Source organism: Pongo abelii, chromosome 16 (genome assembly GCF_028885655.2).
Source record: "Pongo abelii isolate AG06213 chromosome 16, NHGRI_mPonAbe1-v2.0_pri, whole genome shotgun sequence".
Lineage (NCBI taxonomy): Eukaryota > Metazoa > Chordata > Mammalia > Primates > Hominidae > Pongo > Pongo abelii.
In genome coordinates, this window is record NC_072001.2 from 79,790,603 (window position 1) to 79,809,703 (window position 19,101).

Here is a 19,101-nt window from a genome sequence, read left to right on the forward strand (position 1 = left end):
TGTGTTATTTCAAGGGTTTTTACTTAATTGGTGAATTTGGTCCTAGTAGAATAGGCAATTTAATTATTCCACAGAGACATTCTAACTTTAGAAAGGAAATCATACATATTTTAAACACCAACCTAATTAGACTTTCTTTATTTCCTCAAATTAGCCTCTGACTGAGAAAGTGTTATGTTTCAAAGATTACAATAATAAATTTAAAAAGTAGGGTGAGCATCAAATTAGTTCATTAATTTTAAACTCTAGTGCTGGAGCATTATTTTTACTGTTAACTTGAATTTGTTAATAACAAGATGACTATGATTAGTAAGTCTGTAGATATGTTCTTAAGCAAGATCTGGTTATGTAATTTTAAATTCACAATTAAACATGTTGCCTCTGGAGAAGACCCCAGGTGGTTTGCAGTGTTAAATAGCAGATTAAAGTTGACACAACTAATTTCTTTACTCTAATCTTATTAGTGGTACAACAGCTGTCAACTGTAACCATCTCTATAAAGCCTTTTGAGACATAAACAAAATGCCTCAATATGTCAAATGGAGAATAGTATTTATCAATCACTATTGCTAATTAGCTTGCAAAATAATTTTTTACTTTTATTGTCTATTGGGGATAATTATTCACTTTTAGTAAACTTTTATCTAAAAATAGATATTTAAAATTATATTAAATCATCCTGACTAGAAATAAGTAATTGTTTATTAACAATGGATCATAGTATACATTTTACCCTAACTGGCTAATACTCTTTTATTAGTGCTTATTGGGGGTCTATGATGTAGTAGACACAGGAGGTGACACATAGGTTCCAATTCCATGTCTTCATCTGTTACTTATAAGAAGTAAATTCTATGATAAGTTCACTCCACATTTGCCAGCTGATCTGAGCCTTAAAGAGTGTTTATAGTACACAGAAATGTTGTATTTCATTTTTAGACTTAATTGCTGGATCTTACGTGAACATTTCGTCTCACACATACAAACAGCTACATGTGGTTTTTGGTTCACCTTTCTCAATTTCTGTTAGGTCAGTTCCTCTTTGGTCCCTAGTCTGCTAGGTGGGAAAAATGATTCCATAGATAATTTCCTATACCCACATCAATAAACCAGTACAAAAACACCCAAGCCAAAAATCCAAAACCAATCAACTACACAATATCTCAATCCTCCAGCAACTCACAGGAATAACAGCATTTTTTTATATCAATGAAATGATATTTTACTTTTATTAAAATAGTGAAAGTTTTATGTTCATAAATCAGAAAGAAAAGTACAGCTATCATCACCCTGCAAACACTAACTTTGTAAGAGATCCAACCAAGAACGCTCATTGACGCAAACTTCGAACCAAATAGTACTATTTGCTTACCCTTAAATAATTTGTTTTGTTGTGTAGTATAGAATATCTTATCAATATAGTTGAGAATATCTCTTCTCAACTATGATGTAAGCTCTTTGAAGACAAAACTCATCACAGAAGAAATTCAACAAATACTAGCAGACTGATAATATTTCTCTCTGATGATAGCATGCAGGCAATAAGGTACAGAAGGAAGACCAGAATAGGATGCTCAAACGTAGCTCAGCTAAACTGATGATGGAGGATATATCATTCAGTCTTTAAAACCTTTGGTTTCTTCATTTATATAGTGTGATAATGGTGAAAACATGCCAAATACTCTGATTGTTAAATAAATGTAATATGCCTGACAGCTCTACATGGAAATCAAATGCCTTACCATGGCATAGATGGGTTATATTAAAAAAAAATCTCAACACTGTGGCTTTTATCAGAAAATATGAACCCAACACCTACCAGTGCAATTTTTTCTTAATACGTTCACTCTCTAATAGTAGTATTGACACTGGTAAAACAACAACCCAATCCAGAATGAAGTTTTGCATTTCTCACTGGTGAGGAAGAGAAGAATAAGAGATGATGCAGACCAGGCACGGTGGCTCACGCCTGTAATCCCAGCAGTTTGGGAGGATGAGGCAGGTGGATCACCTGAGGTCAGGAGTTCGAAACCAGCCTGGCCAACATGGTGAGACCCTGTCTTTACTAAAAATACAAAAATTAGCTGGGCATGGTGGCACGTGCCTGTAATCCCAGCTACTCGGGAGGCTGAGGCAGGAGAATTGCTTGAACCCAGGAGGCGGAGGTTGCAGTGAGCCAAGATTTTGCCACTGCTCTCCAGCCTAGGCAACAGAGCAAGACTCAGTCTCCAAAAAAAAAAAAAAAAAAAAAAAAAGACGATGCAACGCTCTGAAAATGTGCATCTGGTACTTGACTATGTCATTCTTTGGGGTTTGGGGTAGATGAATAATATGGAGATACTTCTTGGTTTTCCAGAGAGGAACAAAACCACAACTCCAAAATAGCTTTGAAATGATATAAACCAATGATTTTCTTCATTCTGTTCAGCACTGTAAAATGACTTAACTAAGAAAAGATCATTTATATTTCTCAAATACTGTGTTTTTTCCTCTTAGCAGTTGAAACTGCACTGTTAAATGTAAATAATAAAGGCATAATATAGTAAAGCTTTATCTTGTAGCTGTAGGATTAAAGTTCTGAGCTGTATTACGCTACCAGGATTTGAGAGGGAGAAAGAGAAAGAAAGCAAAAGAAAGAGAGAGAGAGAGAGAGACACACACACACACACACACACACACAGAGACAATGAGAGAGAGAGATGAAAGGTGGAAGGGGGGAAGGGAGAGAGGGAAGGAAAAAAGAGGTCTATGTGGGTATGCTCTTATAATCGCATGCCTTCTGAACACCTTAACCTCACTTTCATAATAGGCAACTGGCTTCTAATTTCAGGAAAATCATTGGTGAAATGTTTAAGTTTCTTATTTTTTTTTTTTTATTAAAAAGCTGGACTATAGCCCATTATGATCAAGTCTGAGAGAGTAGCGTCTGAAGACATACAGTTTTCAGTTGTTTGTAAATATAAGACAATGCTCTTGGGTTTCAAATTAAGTGTTCATTATAAAGTTAATGATGAGATAACCAGTCTGGGACACTAAGTCCCCCTAGAAAGTAACATTTGAGGGTTATAAAGAATATGAGCAGTACTGTTTTTGTTCTTACAGAACTTGTATTTTTCTTAAAGAACTATACATAATATATTTTCTTTTCTTTGATTCTGAAGATAAGCTCTTCATTGTAGGTATGTTCCTTTTAAGTGTGTTTACCTTAGGACCTAGGGATAGTAAGTTTAATGAATGTCATTTTCTATATAGATTATCCAAACTGAGGTTGACAGAAAAAAGGAAAGTTCAGTCAGTCCCAGCTTGTAGTAACGGCATTTAATGTTCATAAAGAAATGTACCCTAGAGAGCTTGTAGAGTATACTTTCTCTCTTCATTCCTACTTTAAACGGTGGGCATTTATTCATTCTTTCTTGATGTGAAGAATTTTGAAAAACAACTATGAGGTCACAAGGAAGACTCTACAGCAAAGTCAAATATTTTCAAGCCAATCTAGTGTTAAAATAATCTTTAATGTTTGTATTTGAAAGTATCAGGTTCATTTGGTTGGAAGGAACAAAAATTTACTCAGAATATTTTAAGTAAAAAGAGCCATTTATTGTAAGGCTATTGGGAACTTCCACATAAGTCCAGGAGAAAATGAACAACCATACCTCAAGAGAGCTGGAACAATGCTAGCTCTGTGGACTAGACTGCTTTCATTTCCAGCCCCCTTCTGTCCCATGAAGCAGTTTTGGTCTCCTCTTTTTTTTCCCAAAACGGCCTTCCTTAGTCCTGCAAAACTTGGAATGCACATAGTCCTGTAATGGCCATCCCAGAAGTGAATCTACCTGATTATTCAAATTCAAATACCTAAGAAAAAAAATGACTTGAAGTTCTGCAACTTCCCAACTGCAAATTCCCGAGAAAGAAACTTGACTGAGCCAGTTCAACTTTTTGTATTGGATTATAAATCCTATCTTGCTGGCTGGTCTGTAGATTGGTTGCTCTTGAGTCAGATGTCCTCTCTTTAGAGTTTAGTCAGCTATGGCCATTGAGGGGAGCACCACATGGATAGCATAAAACATAGCTGACGAGGCATGGATGTAAGGCCTAGAACAAGTAGTATTCACAAAACACTGAAAAAAGAAGGACACAACAAATAGGAAGGGAGAAGGTGATTATGGCAAGCCAACAAGAAAGAAGAAAAGGTAACAAGGAAGGAAACTCATAGTAAAAACTGTGAGAGTCTGGATTGTGTTGCAAACTGAAGACACAAAGGCAAAGACTTAATAGTAGATGAGTCCCAAAGAGAACAGCCAAATGAGTCAAGAGACTGGAATAAGAAGTAAGCACATGGCCGGGCACAGTGTCTCACGCCTGTAATCCCAGCACTTTGGGAGGCCGAGGCGGGTGGATCATGAGGTCACGAGATCGAGACCAGCCTGACCAACATGGTGAAACCCCATCTCTACTAAAAATAGAAAAATTAGCTGGGTGTGGCGGCACGCGCCTGTAATCCCAGTTACTCAGGAGGCTGAGGCAGGAGAATTGCTCGAACCTGGGAAACGGAGGTTGCAGTGAGCCGAGATCACACCACTGCACTCCAGCCTAGTGACGGAGCAAGACTCCACCTCAAAAAAAAAAAAAAAAAAAAGAAGTAAGCACATGAGGCCTGGCATCTCAGGAAACTAAGTTGACAGATACTGGCGTATGTAACAAAACATTCCTTTAATGAAGAGTTTTCTGTTATACCACCAGGGTGGCTGTTCCACAAAGGTAACACAGTAGGCTACTACTAATAATATTTAGAGTTTAATATGTCTCATTTTCCATGACTGTAAGTTCCCTGAGGACAGGGTCTATTTCAAATGGTTCCTAGGTATGGCAATCCCATTCCCATGCCCACAAGTGATCCAAACAAGGAAAATGCTAGAAAATAGTCTCCTGGGATTAAGGACTGGAAGCCCTAGATTATTTACCTGCTTCTGGAGCACCATGAGATATCTCTATTACAAGAGGAATTGCATCAGCCTCTACACAACACAAAGAGAGGGAAACAGAAGCCTTTGGGGACAAAACCTCAATAAGTCATGGGAGAGCAATTCTGAACATTCTCTCTCCTAATGTTCTCTCTGAACATTCTTTCTGCTATTTGAAAAGAATAAACACGCTTTTAAAGGGGTTACCATAGCTCTGTCAGGTTGTAGCCATACCCCAATGTGACTGCTTCCAACCTTCATCTGGCAGTGAGCCACATACATGGTTGCTGGTGATTGTGAGGAATAAACAAGGTAATACGTGCAGAGCATCTAGCACAGTGCTTGGCACCAAGCACACAATAATGTTAGTTTGTATCTCCTTACCAACTCAAAGGATCAGGTAAATGCAATATTGCCAAGTATAGTCACAAGTTTTACTTTGGAGAATAAATTTGTGATATCTTGTTGTAAATGATCTTCCTAGTGAACAAAGCTCCATTTCACATCATTCTAAATTTTTTAAAAGTATATCTGATGAGTATTGCTTGGCCTGAGTAGGACGGATTTACTATAGGCAGATAAATGCATATACTGTAAAGAAATAAAAAGCAACTTTACTGATCTATTTGATATGAATAACTAGGCATACCTTACAAAAAAGAATTATTTTTCCTATTAGTTTAAAATGGGGCAATCTTATACCTACTGATATGCTCTTATTCTAAAACTGTGATAAGGACAATGACCTTAAGAATATAGTTCTAGCATACTCTTTGGCCTTTTGAGTAAGCAACAGTCACAGATACATGACATTCAAAAACTCATGGAAGTTTAAAGACAGACTTAAAGCCATTGCCTAAAATCCATCTAACAGAGAAGAAGAAGAATAGAATGCTCACACCTAGCTCAGCTAAACTGATGATGGAGGGTAAATCATTCAGTCTTTAAAACCTTTGGTTTCTTCATTTATATAGTGTGATAATGGTGAAAACATGCCAAATGCTCTGATTGTTAAATAAATGTAATATACCTGACAGCTCTACATGGAAATCAAATGCCAAAATCAGAAGGGCCATATTTGGCAAAAATGAGATCAAATTGTAAGTCTATAGAGTCCAGTATTTGATGCAGTATGCCCTTTTACTGCTTTGCTTTCATCTGTTGGAGAAAGAATTCATTCATATAGTCACACAATATTGACTATGATGTCCTATGATTTACAAATAATGCATTTACTATGTCTCATGATCCTAAGGACTTACAATCTACTTGGGGAGATGACAGTACAGCAGCCAGAGTACTTGGCAATGCAGCGCATAATAAAGTGCTAAGCCGAACTATTCTCTAACCCGTTTGATATTTTCTTCAGTGATAAGATGAAGACACAAATGTTCTACAGATCAACTTTCGGGCTGACACAAAGTTAAGGAAAATGAAACTGAATAAGTGGTCACATCACGATCTTGACAGACTGGGCTAAAATTTACCAAGATGAAGTTTGAATTTAGGGTGAAAAACAGAAATGCCCAATAAAATTAATAGATTACGGCTTCTTAGAAGCCACAGTGACAAAGACTTAGGGATTTAAAGCTCAGTAATTACGCAGTATAATATGGAGTCAAAACAATAACTACAACAAAAAAACAATGAAAATAACTAAGTGCTTTCTTTGTGCAGGGACTTAAACACATGCACTTTTAATCCTCATAACAGTTCTATAAGGTAGGCATTAGTCTTACCATTTAATTGAGGCTCTGTTATAACAAGTAGTTTGGCCCAAGGTCATATAGCTAATCAGTAAAAAGCAGAGTTAAGCCTGGATCTGACTCTACAGCCTACACATTTTTCACTATACCATGCTGTCTGCTTTGCTTTGTGTTGATGAGTGTACTTCTATATGAAAAACTGTGTCCACAGGGACGATGAAGAGATAAGCAAGGCTGACAGAGAAGAAAGGCACCTGGTTAGTTCCCCAACAGAACAACCTAAAGTAGCTCAGAGTTTACTATTTGGCCCCTGGTCCTTGTGTAACTATCAGAAATTATGAATCTTAAGTAAGTAAAAGACAACCTGGGGCAGACTCTTTTTGGTGGCCCAAGAGGTTTGCTGGTTGCCTTGTGAATTATGAACATCTACTGCTACCTGGAAAGGGCTTGGCGATGTGGAGGGCCAGTTTAGTGCCACCTCTCACTTTAATTACCATTGCTACTAAGTACATATACCTTAAAAAGGCAACACAAAGTTTTGGTACAGCTGCTTCTAGTCACAGCAGATTCATCTTATTTACATAACATGGGCCATTCTTTATGCTCAAAGAAAGTGAAAACTCCTATTTATTTTCAAATATTAAAAAGCTACGATGAACCACTATTATTAAAGTTTTAAAAAGGCTAGAAGATGTCATTCATTTGTCTGTACTTGTTTTCTGCAATTAAAAGTTTGTAGGTTGGGGAGGCCAAGGTGGGAGGATCATTTGAGGTCAGGAGTTCAAGACCATCCTGGCTAACATGGTGAAACCCTGTCTCTAATAAAAATACGAAAAAATGAGCTGGGCATGGTTGCGTGTGCTTGTAATCCCAGTTACTCGGGAGGCTGAGGCATGAGAATCGCTTGAACCCAGGAGGCGGAAGTTGCAGTGAGCCGAGATGGCGCCACTGCACTCCAGCCTGGGTGACAGAGTAAAACCCTGTATAAAAAAAAAAAAAAAAAAAAGTTTGTAGGCAGAATAACATTAGTCTACCCCAAAGGAGATACAAACTGCCTTGTTTCAGGGTGATCTTTCTTGGCACTGAAAACAACTTTATTGGAGCACATTTGTTTAAATTATTGATTTTGTAATAACACATCCTGACCTAAGCCCTTTCAGTGATAACTTGAAAATAATTAAAGCAGTTTTATGGCCTTTCCCTGGTTCTGATAAGAGCAAAACAACCTACTGCAGACTCAGAAAGGTTTCAAAAAGTTACATTTCCAGAAGTAGGTATAATTCTCTATTTCACGTAAAAAAAAAGCTTCTGGAAGCAAATATTCATTCACACGTAGCTGCTTAGCAATAATTATAGGACAAACAAGACATGCAACTACTGAGGTACTATGTGAAGTAAAAAGAGATATGAACAGGACGGTAAGAAAAGAGGACAGGAAGCTGGTTTATCCACTAACAAAGAGTCAGGGCTTCAGAAGCAGTGACACATAAGGTTTATGGCCATAGGATGCTAGGTTTCAACAGGGTAACTGTTATGTGACAATGGCTTAAACTTATCAAATCCTGTGCTATTTATCACTGAGAAAAATTAAACAGGATATTCTAAACTAGCCTCTTTAGGTAAAAGCCATGAAATGCCACAGGAGGCAGGAAACAGCAAGGGCTAAGGTGGCAAAAGGTTCATGGAGTCGAGGGGTGGGAACCCGCTAGGGATGGAAAGATTCTGGACAGGCTGAGAACAAAGGAAGTGCCCAAGGACTATGGAAAGTCCAAGGCCTGGGCAGGGATTTGTGCAGGAGAGCAATTGGAAGGAAAATGAGGAAGAGTATTTTTTGAAGCAAGCCACTGACTCATGTCCACCAGTATGCTCTTATTCTACATTTAAATCTGAAGTGGTTACAAAATTCCTCTTGCTGTTCTCTGAGTAAACAGCATAACACTCTCATGACTTTAATCCTTTAGCCCTGAAAATTGAAGCTGGTTTAGAAAGTAGAGTTATGATATTGAGACTGTGCCCAGGACAGAAGAATCTTAGAGTCAATGCTGGATGCCCACAGCTCTGGGTGCTAGACTCCCTCAATAAGTAGCACTTAGTTGAAAACACAAATCTATTGTAAATAGTGCTGCAATAAACATACGTGTGTATGTGTCTTTATAGCAGCATGATTTATAATCCTTTGGGTATACAGCCAGTAATGGGATGGCTGGGTCAAATGGTATTTCTAGTTCTAGATCCTTGAGGAATCACCACACTGTCTCTTGGAACCAACCCAAATGTCCATCAATGATAGACTGAATTAAGAAAAATGTAGCACATATACACCATGGAATACTATGCAGCCATAAGAAAGGATGAGTTCATGTCCTTTGTAGCGACATGGATGAAGATGGAAACCATCATTCTGAGCAAACTATCGCAAGGATAGAAAACCAAACACCACATGTTCTCACTCATAGGTGGGAACTGAACAATGAGAACACTTGGACACAGGGTGGGGAACATCACACACTGGGGCCTGTCGTGGGGTGGGAGGAGTGGGGAGGGATAGCATTAGGGGATATACCTAATGTAAATGATGAGTTAATGGGTGCAGCACACCAACATGGCACATGTATACATATGTAACAAACCTGCACGTTGTGCACATGTACCCTAGAACTTAAAGTATAATTAAAAAAAAAAAAAAAGAAAAGAAAAGAAAACATAAATCTATTGGCCTAAAGTGAGATGAAGGAACAAGCTCTTAATCCTGAGCCTGTGGGTCAGCTAGTGCTGACCAGCTGCAGGGCACTGGTCTGGACTCTCAAGATTCCACAGCTCCTTTGCAAAGGGAGTGTGCTAATTCTTGCTTACGTCTTTATAGGAACTGTGGATGCCTCTTCCATTTCCTAAACAAGAGGCAGAGATAAGCACCAGAACAACATACTCTGTCACAATGACAATAGCAGCTTTTGGGAAATAGGCATTTAATCTAGGTTACCAGAGAGCTTAGTGTCATGCACGTTGAAGCCTACCAGAAAACAAGACAAAACAAAACAAAAACAAAACAAAAAACCTCCAGGTGAATTTAAGATGAACAATATAAATTATTAACAGTTATCAAAGCACTCTCTCAAAGAATCAATCACTTCCTTTCTTATTTCAAATATTTATTACATTTCATTCCTTTCTTCCTTTCTACCTTCCTCCCTGCCAATTAACATACAGTAAGTGAAGATAACCTGCCCAACAACACCCTGTAAATAAAGACCATTTTGATAAGGAATAGCAACCCTTCTGGGTTATAAAAACCACTATACATGCTATAACATGCCTGATGGGGAGTTTTCTGCTCCATAGAAAGATTTCCTGACTTAAAGAATACCTATACCATTCTTCATTAATCTTTGTGAATAGAGGAAAGGAATCCAAATTATCTTTAATGTCAAAAGCTTGTACTTAGAAATATCTCATGTCAGGTAGCTAGCACTGTCTAAACTCTCACTTAACATTTATAATGTAACTTTACATTATAATATACAAATATACATTATAATGAACACTTAACAGTTTACAAAGAGGTCTCATATATGTTATTTCAACTGGTCCCATAGTAGCACCACGAGGTGAATATGATTACATCTATTTTTCCAAATAAGGAAACAGATGCAATGAAATTAAGGTACTCACTCAAATTTTCTTAGCTAGTAGCCTGGCAGAGGTAAAACTAGGACCCAGGTTTGTCCTACTCCAAAGCCAATGCTATTTCTTTTTAATACAAATGCCTCTAAGTAAAAAAAGATAACATACTCTTGGATTTTTTTTTCCTGTTGTATCCAATGGACAAATGAAGCATTTACTTTTTTTTTTTCTTTTTGGGACAGGGTCTTGCTCTGTTGCCCAGACTAGAATGTGGTGATGCAATCATGGTTCACAGCAGCCTTGACCTCCTGGGCTCAAGTGATCCTTCCTCTCTTAGCCTCCTGAGTAGCTGGGACTACAGGTGTGCGCCACTATGCCTGGCTAAATTTGTTAATGTTTTGTAGAGATGGGGTCTCGCTACATTGCCCAGGCTAGTCTCAAACTTCTGGCCTCAAGTGATCCTCCTGCCTTGACCTCCCAAAGTGCTGGGATTATAGATGTGAGCCATTGCGTCCCGCCTAAATGAACTTTTATTAAAACCTCTTATTTAAACTCTGTAAATAAGAGTCTCCACAAAATACCCAGGAACTGCAGACGTTACAACCCAGGAACACAATACTTCTGAAATAACATTGCTGCTATACCCTAGGTGGCCAGGGACTAAAGGGGGACTTAAGAGAACAGGAAAGCAATTTACCGTTAAAGACCAATGTGCAATTCAGTTCCCAGCCATTTGGCTGGGACGCTAGACTATGGCACTCTTCGCCTCTGACTGCTCTTCCTGTATGGTAGGAACTTCTTGAAATTTCACAGCTCAGACTTTTGTTAATGTACTTACTCACCTCTTTTTTCACATGTAACACAATAAGCTAGCTTTCTGTTGCTATTATTTATTTGTGCTCAATTTTTGGAAGCAGTTAGAATTGCTCAAGAGTTCATCAATTCTTCTGATTTCAGATTAGAGCACATCACAGACCAAAGAGATTTCCTTTATAAGGCTTTTTAGGCTCAATTTGAGTTTGTAAGTGACGTTGAGCACCTCTGTTTTTCTCCCTAATGGGGAGTGTAAGCTTTTGGTATTCAACCCTGAATACGCATACAATTTTCTTGTGGTTCTCCATATGGAAACCATAGGGCAGAAATGACTCACAAATGAAACGTAAAAAATAGATTAAGAAACTATACTTACTTAGGAGGAATTCTTAAAACTGTGTTCACATTTGTGGCTGGGACTACTACTTGAAGGATGTGTTCAAGGGCTGTTAATCCACCAGCAGCTTGAAATGCAATCTGATCTGCCACATTCTAGACAGAAATACAAACAGAAGTTAGTCCAATTTCCCAGGCATTAAACTATAACCAAATGATATCTGTAGTCTGAAACATGCTGATGGTTCAACTATTCTACAAATATTATTTTATAAATATTTGTTGAATGCTACTCACTGCTAATTGTTCAGTACTAGGAAATATAGGTCAAAAGGAGTGAGCATAAAAATACATGGTTGCTGTCCTCCATGAAGCTTAAAATTGGTAGATGGCAAGCACAGGCAACCAAAGCAAAAATGGACAAGTGGGATCACGTCAAGTTAAAAAGCTTCTGCGCAGCAAAGGAAACAATCCACCAAGCAAAGAGACAACCCACAGAATGCGAGAAAATATTTACAAACTATCTATCTGACAAGGGATTAGCAACCAGAATATATAAGAGCTCAAACAATTCTGTAGGAAAAAAATATAATAATCCAATTTTAAAATGGGCAAAAAATCTGAATAGACATTTCTCAGGAGAAGACATACAAATGACAAACAGGCACAGGAAAAGGTGCTCAACATCACTGATCATTAGAGAAATGCAAATCAAACTACAATGAGATATCATCTCACCCCAGTTAAAATGGCTTTTATCCAAAGACAGGTAATAACAAATGCTGGTGAGGATATGGAGAAAAGGGAACTCTCATACACTGTTGGTGGGAATGCAAATTACTACAACCACTACGGAGAATAGTTTGGAGATTTTTCAAAAAACTAAAAACAGAGCTGCCATATGACCCAGCAATTCCACTGGTAGGTATATGCCCAAAAGAAAGGAGATCCATATATCTAAGAGATATCTGCTCTCCCATATTTACTACAGCACTATTCACAATATAGCCAAGAACTGGAAGCAATCTAAGTGTCCATCAGGAGATGAGTGGATAAAGAAAACGTAGTACATATACAGAATGGAGTACTACTCAGCCATAAAAAGGAATGAGATCCTGTTATTTGCAACAACATAGATGGAAGTGGAGGTCCTTATGTTAAGTGAAATGAGCCAGGCGAAGTAAGACAAACTTCACATGTGCTCATTTATTTGTGGGAGCTAAACATTAAAACAATTGAACTCATGGAGATAGAGAATGGAAGGATGGGTACCAGAGACTGAGAAGGGTAGTGGGGGGGACAGGGTAGTGGGGAAGGAAGTGAGGGTAGTTAATGGGTACAAAACAATAGTCAGAAAGAATAAGACCTAGTACTTGATAGCCCAACAGGGTGAATACAATCAATAATAATTTAATTGTTCATTTACAAATAACTAAAAGAATACAGTTGGATTGTTTGTAACACAAAAAATGAATGCTTTAGGTGATGGATACCCCATTTACTCTGATGTGATTATTAAGCATTGTATGCCTATATCAAAACATCTCATGTATACCATAAATACATATATAAACTATGTACCCACAAAAATTGAAAATTAGAAAAAAAATGAGTGGCTAGGACCAACACTAATCGGATAGTTATAAATAAGGTGATTTTAATTTTAAGTACCTTGAAAGATAAAAGGTTCTCTATGAGAATAATGGGGGAATCAACTATATAATGGGGAAAGGGTCAGGATAGGCTTCTCTGAGAAAATTGAAGTTTTAAGACAAGTAAAAGAAAGTGGGAAGAGAAGAAGCACTCCAGGCAAAGGAAAAAAATTATATATATATTTTAGCAATACTTACTTAAAAATCACATCTTTATCACATTGTAATCTTAATTACCACCTAACAATATAGACTTCCACAAAGATTCCCTCTACTAGAATATTTGTCTTCAGCAATAAAAGATAATGTAATATCTAATCATTTTAGCTGTATCCTTTTTAAAAAATACCATTTCAGCTATTTTGGGAGAACATTAACTAACAATTTTAGAACTAAACCTAGATTATTTCTATGCAATTTATGATCTGTATATAATTCTTATGGGAAATAACATTTCCAAGTTATTTGCATTTCTTTGGCATGGGGAAGAGAAGAGTAATTCTATGCTACACTGAATGTTTTTAAGCATAGGCAGAATCAATACAACATATATGTAAAAAATAAGATAGCAATCTATTGTGACTTGAATTGTGCCCCCCTCAAAATTCATATGTGGAGGTCCCAACACCCAGTATTTCAGAATGCAACTGTATTTGAAGAGATCTTTAAAGTGGTAACTAAGTTAAAAGTGAGGCTGTTAGAGTAGACTCTGGTCCAATATGACTGGTGTTCTTATAAGAGGAGAAAGAGACACCGGGGTTACATCTGCACAGTCAAGAAGCCGCATGAGAACACAGCAAGACGTGGCCATCCATGAGCCAAGGAGAGAGGTGTCAGGAGAAACCAAACCTGTTGACACCTTGATCTTGGACTTCAAGCATCTATAACTGAGGGAAAATCAATTTCTGTTGTTTAACCAACCCAGTCTGTGGCACTTTGTTATGGCAGCCCCAAGCAACGAATACAACACCTCTATTACATCACCACCTTATATTTCTTCTAATAGCATTCCACAGCCTTGAAATGTTGAAATACTGAGGTTTTTTTTGAAAAGGGAGTGGGGAGGAGATATTAGTATACATAAGCTCTGTCAAACATATTTGCCTGATTCTCCTGGTGTTCTGAGCATTAATGAGGTATCAATTATTGTCTCCAGTACATGTCTAGAGTTTAGCAGTGTAATCAAATGCTTATCTTAATCATTCAATTGCTCTTTGTGCACAATAAAATACATTTTGTGACTATAAGTTCATTGTGAAAGCTAGACAAGACTCATACATTTAAGATTAAAATTAATAATTTTGTTATTAATGGAAAAATATTTCTTTGCAATAAAACTAATAATCAAAACCTGCAAAATCCAGGTACTTAGTAATTTACTTAATACTGTAATGCTGTTGTTACTCCCTCTGTTTATGCTAGGATGTCAATATATTTAGAATAATTAGCTCTGTATTATCATATATACACAAAGAAAAGTGCACTAATCATAATTGTACAGCTGGATGCGTTAAAACAAATTGAACACATTGTGTGACAACTCCAAAATTAAAATACAAAGCTTTGTAGCGTGCCTTGGTATCCCTTGTGCCCATCTTATTCACTATCTCTTCCTTGTCCCAAAATGTAAAGGTTATCCTGACTTTTAAACTCATAAATTCATTTTGCCTTCTTTTCATATCTATATCACACTTTACCCAAATGTGTCTAGCTTTTTTGGGTTGATTGTTTATTTCTAAATTCATTCATGTTGCTGCCTGTAGCAGTATTTCATTCATTTTCTTTGCTGTATATTTTCTGGATATTATTCTATATCCACTTATTTAAATGTTTCACTGCTGATTGACATTTAGCTTGTTTCTACTTTGACACTTTGGACAACGCTCCTTTAAACATTTGTGCACATGTATTTGGCACATGTGATATGCAGCTATACTGGGCATATCTAGAAGTAGAACTGCTGGGTCACAGAATATGCATAGGTTCAGTTTTAGTAGCTATGGCCAAACAGCTTTCTAAAATATTTCAAACGATATTTGTGGTATAGTGTTAATTTCAGTTATTCCACATTCTCACTCAAAATTGGTTTTACCAGTCTTTTTAACTTTAGTCATTGTAATGGGTGTGTACTGGCATTTTTTTGAGGTTTTATTTGCTGTTTCCTGATGACCAGGGAGGTTGAACATCTTATGTTTATTGGCTGTTCGTGATTTTAAAAATTTAATTCAGCTATATTTTATAACTGGGTGAAAGGCTCAGATCTTAAATATACTGTTCAATCAAACTTGACAAATGCTTATCAAGACACATCCATTTCTCTCACCCCAGAATGTTCCCTCATGCTCCTTCTATGGTCAATCCTTCCTCCCTGAAGCGACAACTGATTTGTTTCATAGTACCATAAGTTAGGGTTGTCTACCATAGATTTTCATATAAATTAGATCATATAGTATGTATAAATATTTTCTGGATTTAATTTGGTAAAGACTGGCTATCCTACCAGTAGTTTTACACCAAGCCTAGGCAACTGTGGAAACACCTCAAGTGTAGGGAAAATGGTAGAGGGTCAAGATGGGGATGTAAACACATACACACACCTCCTTTCTTATATGTAAAACAAATAAGGATTCCAGATAAAATATTTTAAAACATTAAAAATCATAACCATATTAAAAAATAAATGAAACATCTCTGTGAAACAGGGATGGAGAAGCTCATAGTAATGCGTAAGGCAAGGGTCCAATTTTTAGTAGATTCTCAAAAGAACATTTGCTTCTTTAGATTATCCCCTCTTCTTCAGCTTTCACACTGATTCAGCCTCCAAATTCTGAAAATTCTACTTCTGTTACACTTCTTGCCTCTTCTATCCATGCCTACTGTTGATTACCATGTCAGGACCATGTCTAGTTAGGTTCTCATGGTATCTTGTTTGAGGTATTATAGCAACCTCCTAATTAGTATCTTTGGGTCCAAGCTTACCCTAACCAGCCCATTTGCTAGAGCACTGCTTCCCAAACTCTATCGAATAAAAGCCAATTTTTTGTTTTTAAAATTTTTACTCCGTTATAGGCTGACACTTTTGTGAAATACAATACAGATGAAGTACTGAACAAATGGGAAAAAATGTACTAAGTAGAAGGCCACATTTTAAAATAGTGTGAAAATAACCACATTGCCAAAGGCACTCTAAAAATTCAATGCAATTCCCATCAAAATGCTACCATCATTCTTCACAGAACTAGAGAAAACAATCCTAAAATTCATATGGAACCAAAAAAGAGCCTGCATAGCCCAAGCAAGACTAAGCAAAAAGAACAAATCTGGAGGCATCACATAACCTGATTTCAAACTATACTATAAGGCCACAGTCACCAAAACAGCATGGTACTGGTATAAAAATGGGCACACAGACCAAGGGAACAGAACAGAGAACCCAGAAATAAACCCAAATACTTAACAGCCAACTGGTCTTCAACAAAGCAAACAAAAAACATAAAGTGGGCAAAGGACACCATATTCAACAAATGGTGCTGGGATAATTGGCAAGCCACATGTAGGAGAATGAAACTGGATCCTCATCTCTCACCTTATACAAAAATCAACTCCAGATGGATCAAGGACTTAAATCTAAGGCCTGAAACTATAAAAATTCTAGAAGATAATATCAGAAAAACCCTTCTAGACATTGGCTTAGGCAAAGATTTCATGACCAAGAACCCAAAAGCAAATGCAATAAAAACAAAGACAAATAGCTGGAATTTAATTAAACTAAAGAGCTTTTGCATGGCAAAGGAACAGTCAGCAGAATAAACAGACAACTCACAGAGTGGGAAAAAAAATCTTCACAATCTATACATCCAACAAAGGACTAATATCTAGAAACTACAAGGAACTCAAATTAGCAAGAAAAATTAGCAAACAACAACAACAAACAAACAATCCCATCAAAACATAGGCTGAGGACATGAATAGACAATTCTCAAAAGAACATATGCAAATGGCCAGCAAACATATGAAAAAATGTTCAACATTACTAATGATCAGGGAAATGCAAATCAAAACCACAATGTGATACCACCTTACTCCAGCAAGAATGGCTATTAAAAAAATAGATGTTGGTGTGGATGCAGTGAAAAGGGAACACTTCTACATTGCTGGTGGGAATGTAAACTAGGAAAACAGTGTGGAGATTCCTTAAAGAACTAAAAGTAGAAGTACCATTTGATCCAGCAATTCCACTACTGGGCATCTACCCAGAGAAAAAGAAGTCATTATACAAAAAAGATATTTGCTCACGCATGTTTATAGCAGCACAATTCGTGATTGCAAAAATGTGGAACCAACCCAAATGCCCATCAATCAACAAGTGGATAAAGAAACTGGTGTGTGTGTGTGTGTGTGTGTGTGTGTGTGTGTGTATGGAATACTACTCAGCCATTAAAAGGAATGAATTAATGGCATTTGCAGCAACCTGGATGGGATTGGAGACTATTATTTTAAGTGAAGTAACTCAGGAATGGAAAACCAAACATTGTATGTTCTCACTCATAAGTGGGAGCTAAGCTATGAGGATGCAAAGGCATAAGAATGATACAATGAACTCTGGGGACTCAGGGGGAAAGGGTAGGAAGAGGGTGAGGGATAAAAGACTACAAATTGGGTTCAGTGTATACTGCTGGGGAGATGGGTGCACCAAAATCTCACAAATCACCACTAAACAACCTACTCATGTAACCAAATACCACCTGTTCCCCAAAAACCTATGGAAATAAAAATAAATAAATAAAATAGTAGATGCAAAAAGACATAAAATTACTCTGTCAACTTGCAAAATTTACTCTTGATTTGTGTATTTATCTCATTATGTTTCATAACAGTGGCCTGGCACTGGCTTCTGGACTCTGTTTGAGTAATCCTGCCCTGGATACACACTCAAGAAATACCCTAAAGAGTAAATGTCATTACATCACTCTTTGCTTAAAACACTCCAGGGACAACTTCTTCACAGTCTACAGAATGAGATCCATGGACCTTAGAATGATCCCTCTCCAAAAGCCTCCTTCCCTGCCAGGATCCTTCCTCCCTTGTAACCAAATTCCTTATATAACCCCTACTTTTTCATGCCTTTGTGCTTTGGCATAAACTGTTCCTTTTCAGGAAGGATGATCCTCTAGTTTTTCCATCTTTGTATCTCCACTAAACTCTGAGCTTGCTGATGTCAGAGACCATGTCTGCTTCATCATCATATCCCAAAGACTTAGCACAGGGGACTGCACTCAGTAATTGCTCAACAATGGTTGCTGAATGAGAAGGAAGGCTGACAAAGATACTCTTACTATATATATATATATATATAGTGTGTGTGTGTGTGTGTGTGTGTGTGTGTGTATATATTTTTTTTTTTTTTGAGACAAGAGTCTTGCTCTGTCACCCAGGCTGGGGTGCAATGGCGCGATCTTGGCTCACTGCAACCTCTGCCTCCTGAGTTCAAGTGATTCTCCTACCTCAGCCTCCTGGGTAGCTGGGATTACAGGCACCTGACAACATGCCCGGCTAATTTTTGTATTTTTTTTTAGTAGAGACAGGGTTTCACCATGTTGGTCAGGCCAGTCTCGAACTCCTGACCTCAGGTGATCCACCTGCCTCGGCCTCCCAAAGTGCTGGGATTGCAGGCATGAAGCCACCATGTCCAGCCCCATTATACATGGTTTTAACTGCTAAAACACAAACAATAATTTCTCTAGTATGATTGCAGGATGAAATCCTCCATTCTTGTTATTATGTTTGCCACACAGAATAGTTTTTCACTGGAAATGAGCTTCATGACCAAAGAATGAGATTCAGTTTTCCAAGACTGAAGGACATGTTCGCCCTGAACTTCCTTAACAACCACCAAGAAAGGAACTAAACTCTCCTCTCGTATTCCATTTTAGTGTAAAGCCTTTATGTACTGACATCTCTCAACTCAAAAACAGGGCATAGAGTACTTTAAGCCAAGCAGAAACACCGGTT

At 37.4% G+C, this 19,101-nt stretch overlaps 1 protein-coding gene across 28 annotated transcripts in view; it reads right to left on the reverse strand.

The window, feature by feature from the left end:
• The window catches only part of SCAPER (S-phase cyclin A associated protein in the ER), a 555,380-nt gene that overhangs the window by 150,113 nt on the left and 386,166 nt on the right, over positions 1 to 19,101 (reverse strand). For all 28 annotated transcript variants that reach the window (NM_001374332.1, XM_063716003.1, XM_063715996.1 and 25 more), the window contains 1 exon segment: positions 11,478 to 11,593. In NM_001374332.1, the coding sequence (NP_001361261.1) occupies positions 11,478 to 11,593 (116 nt within the window).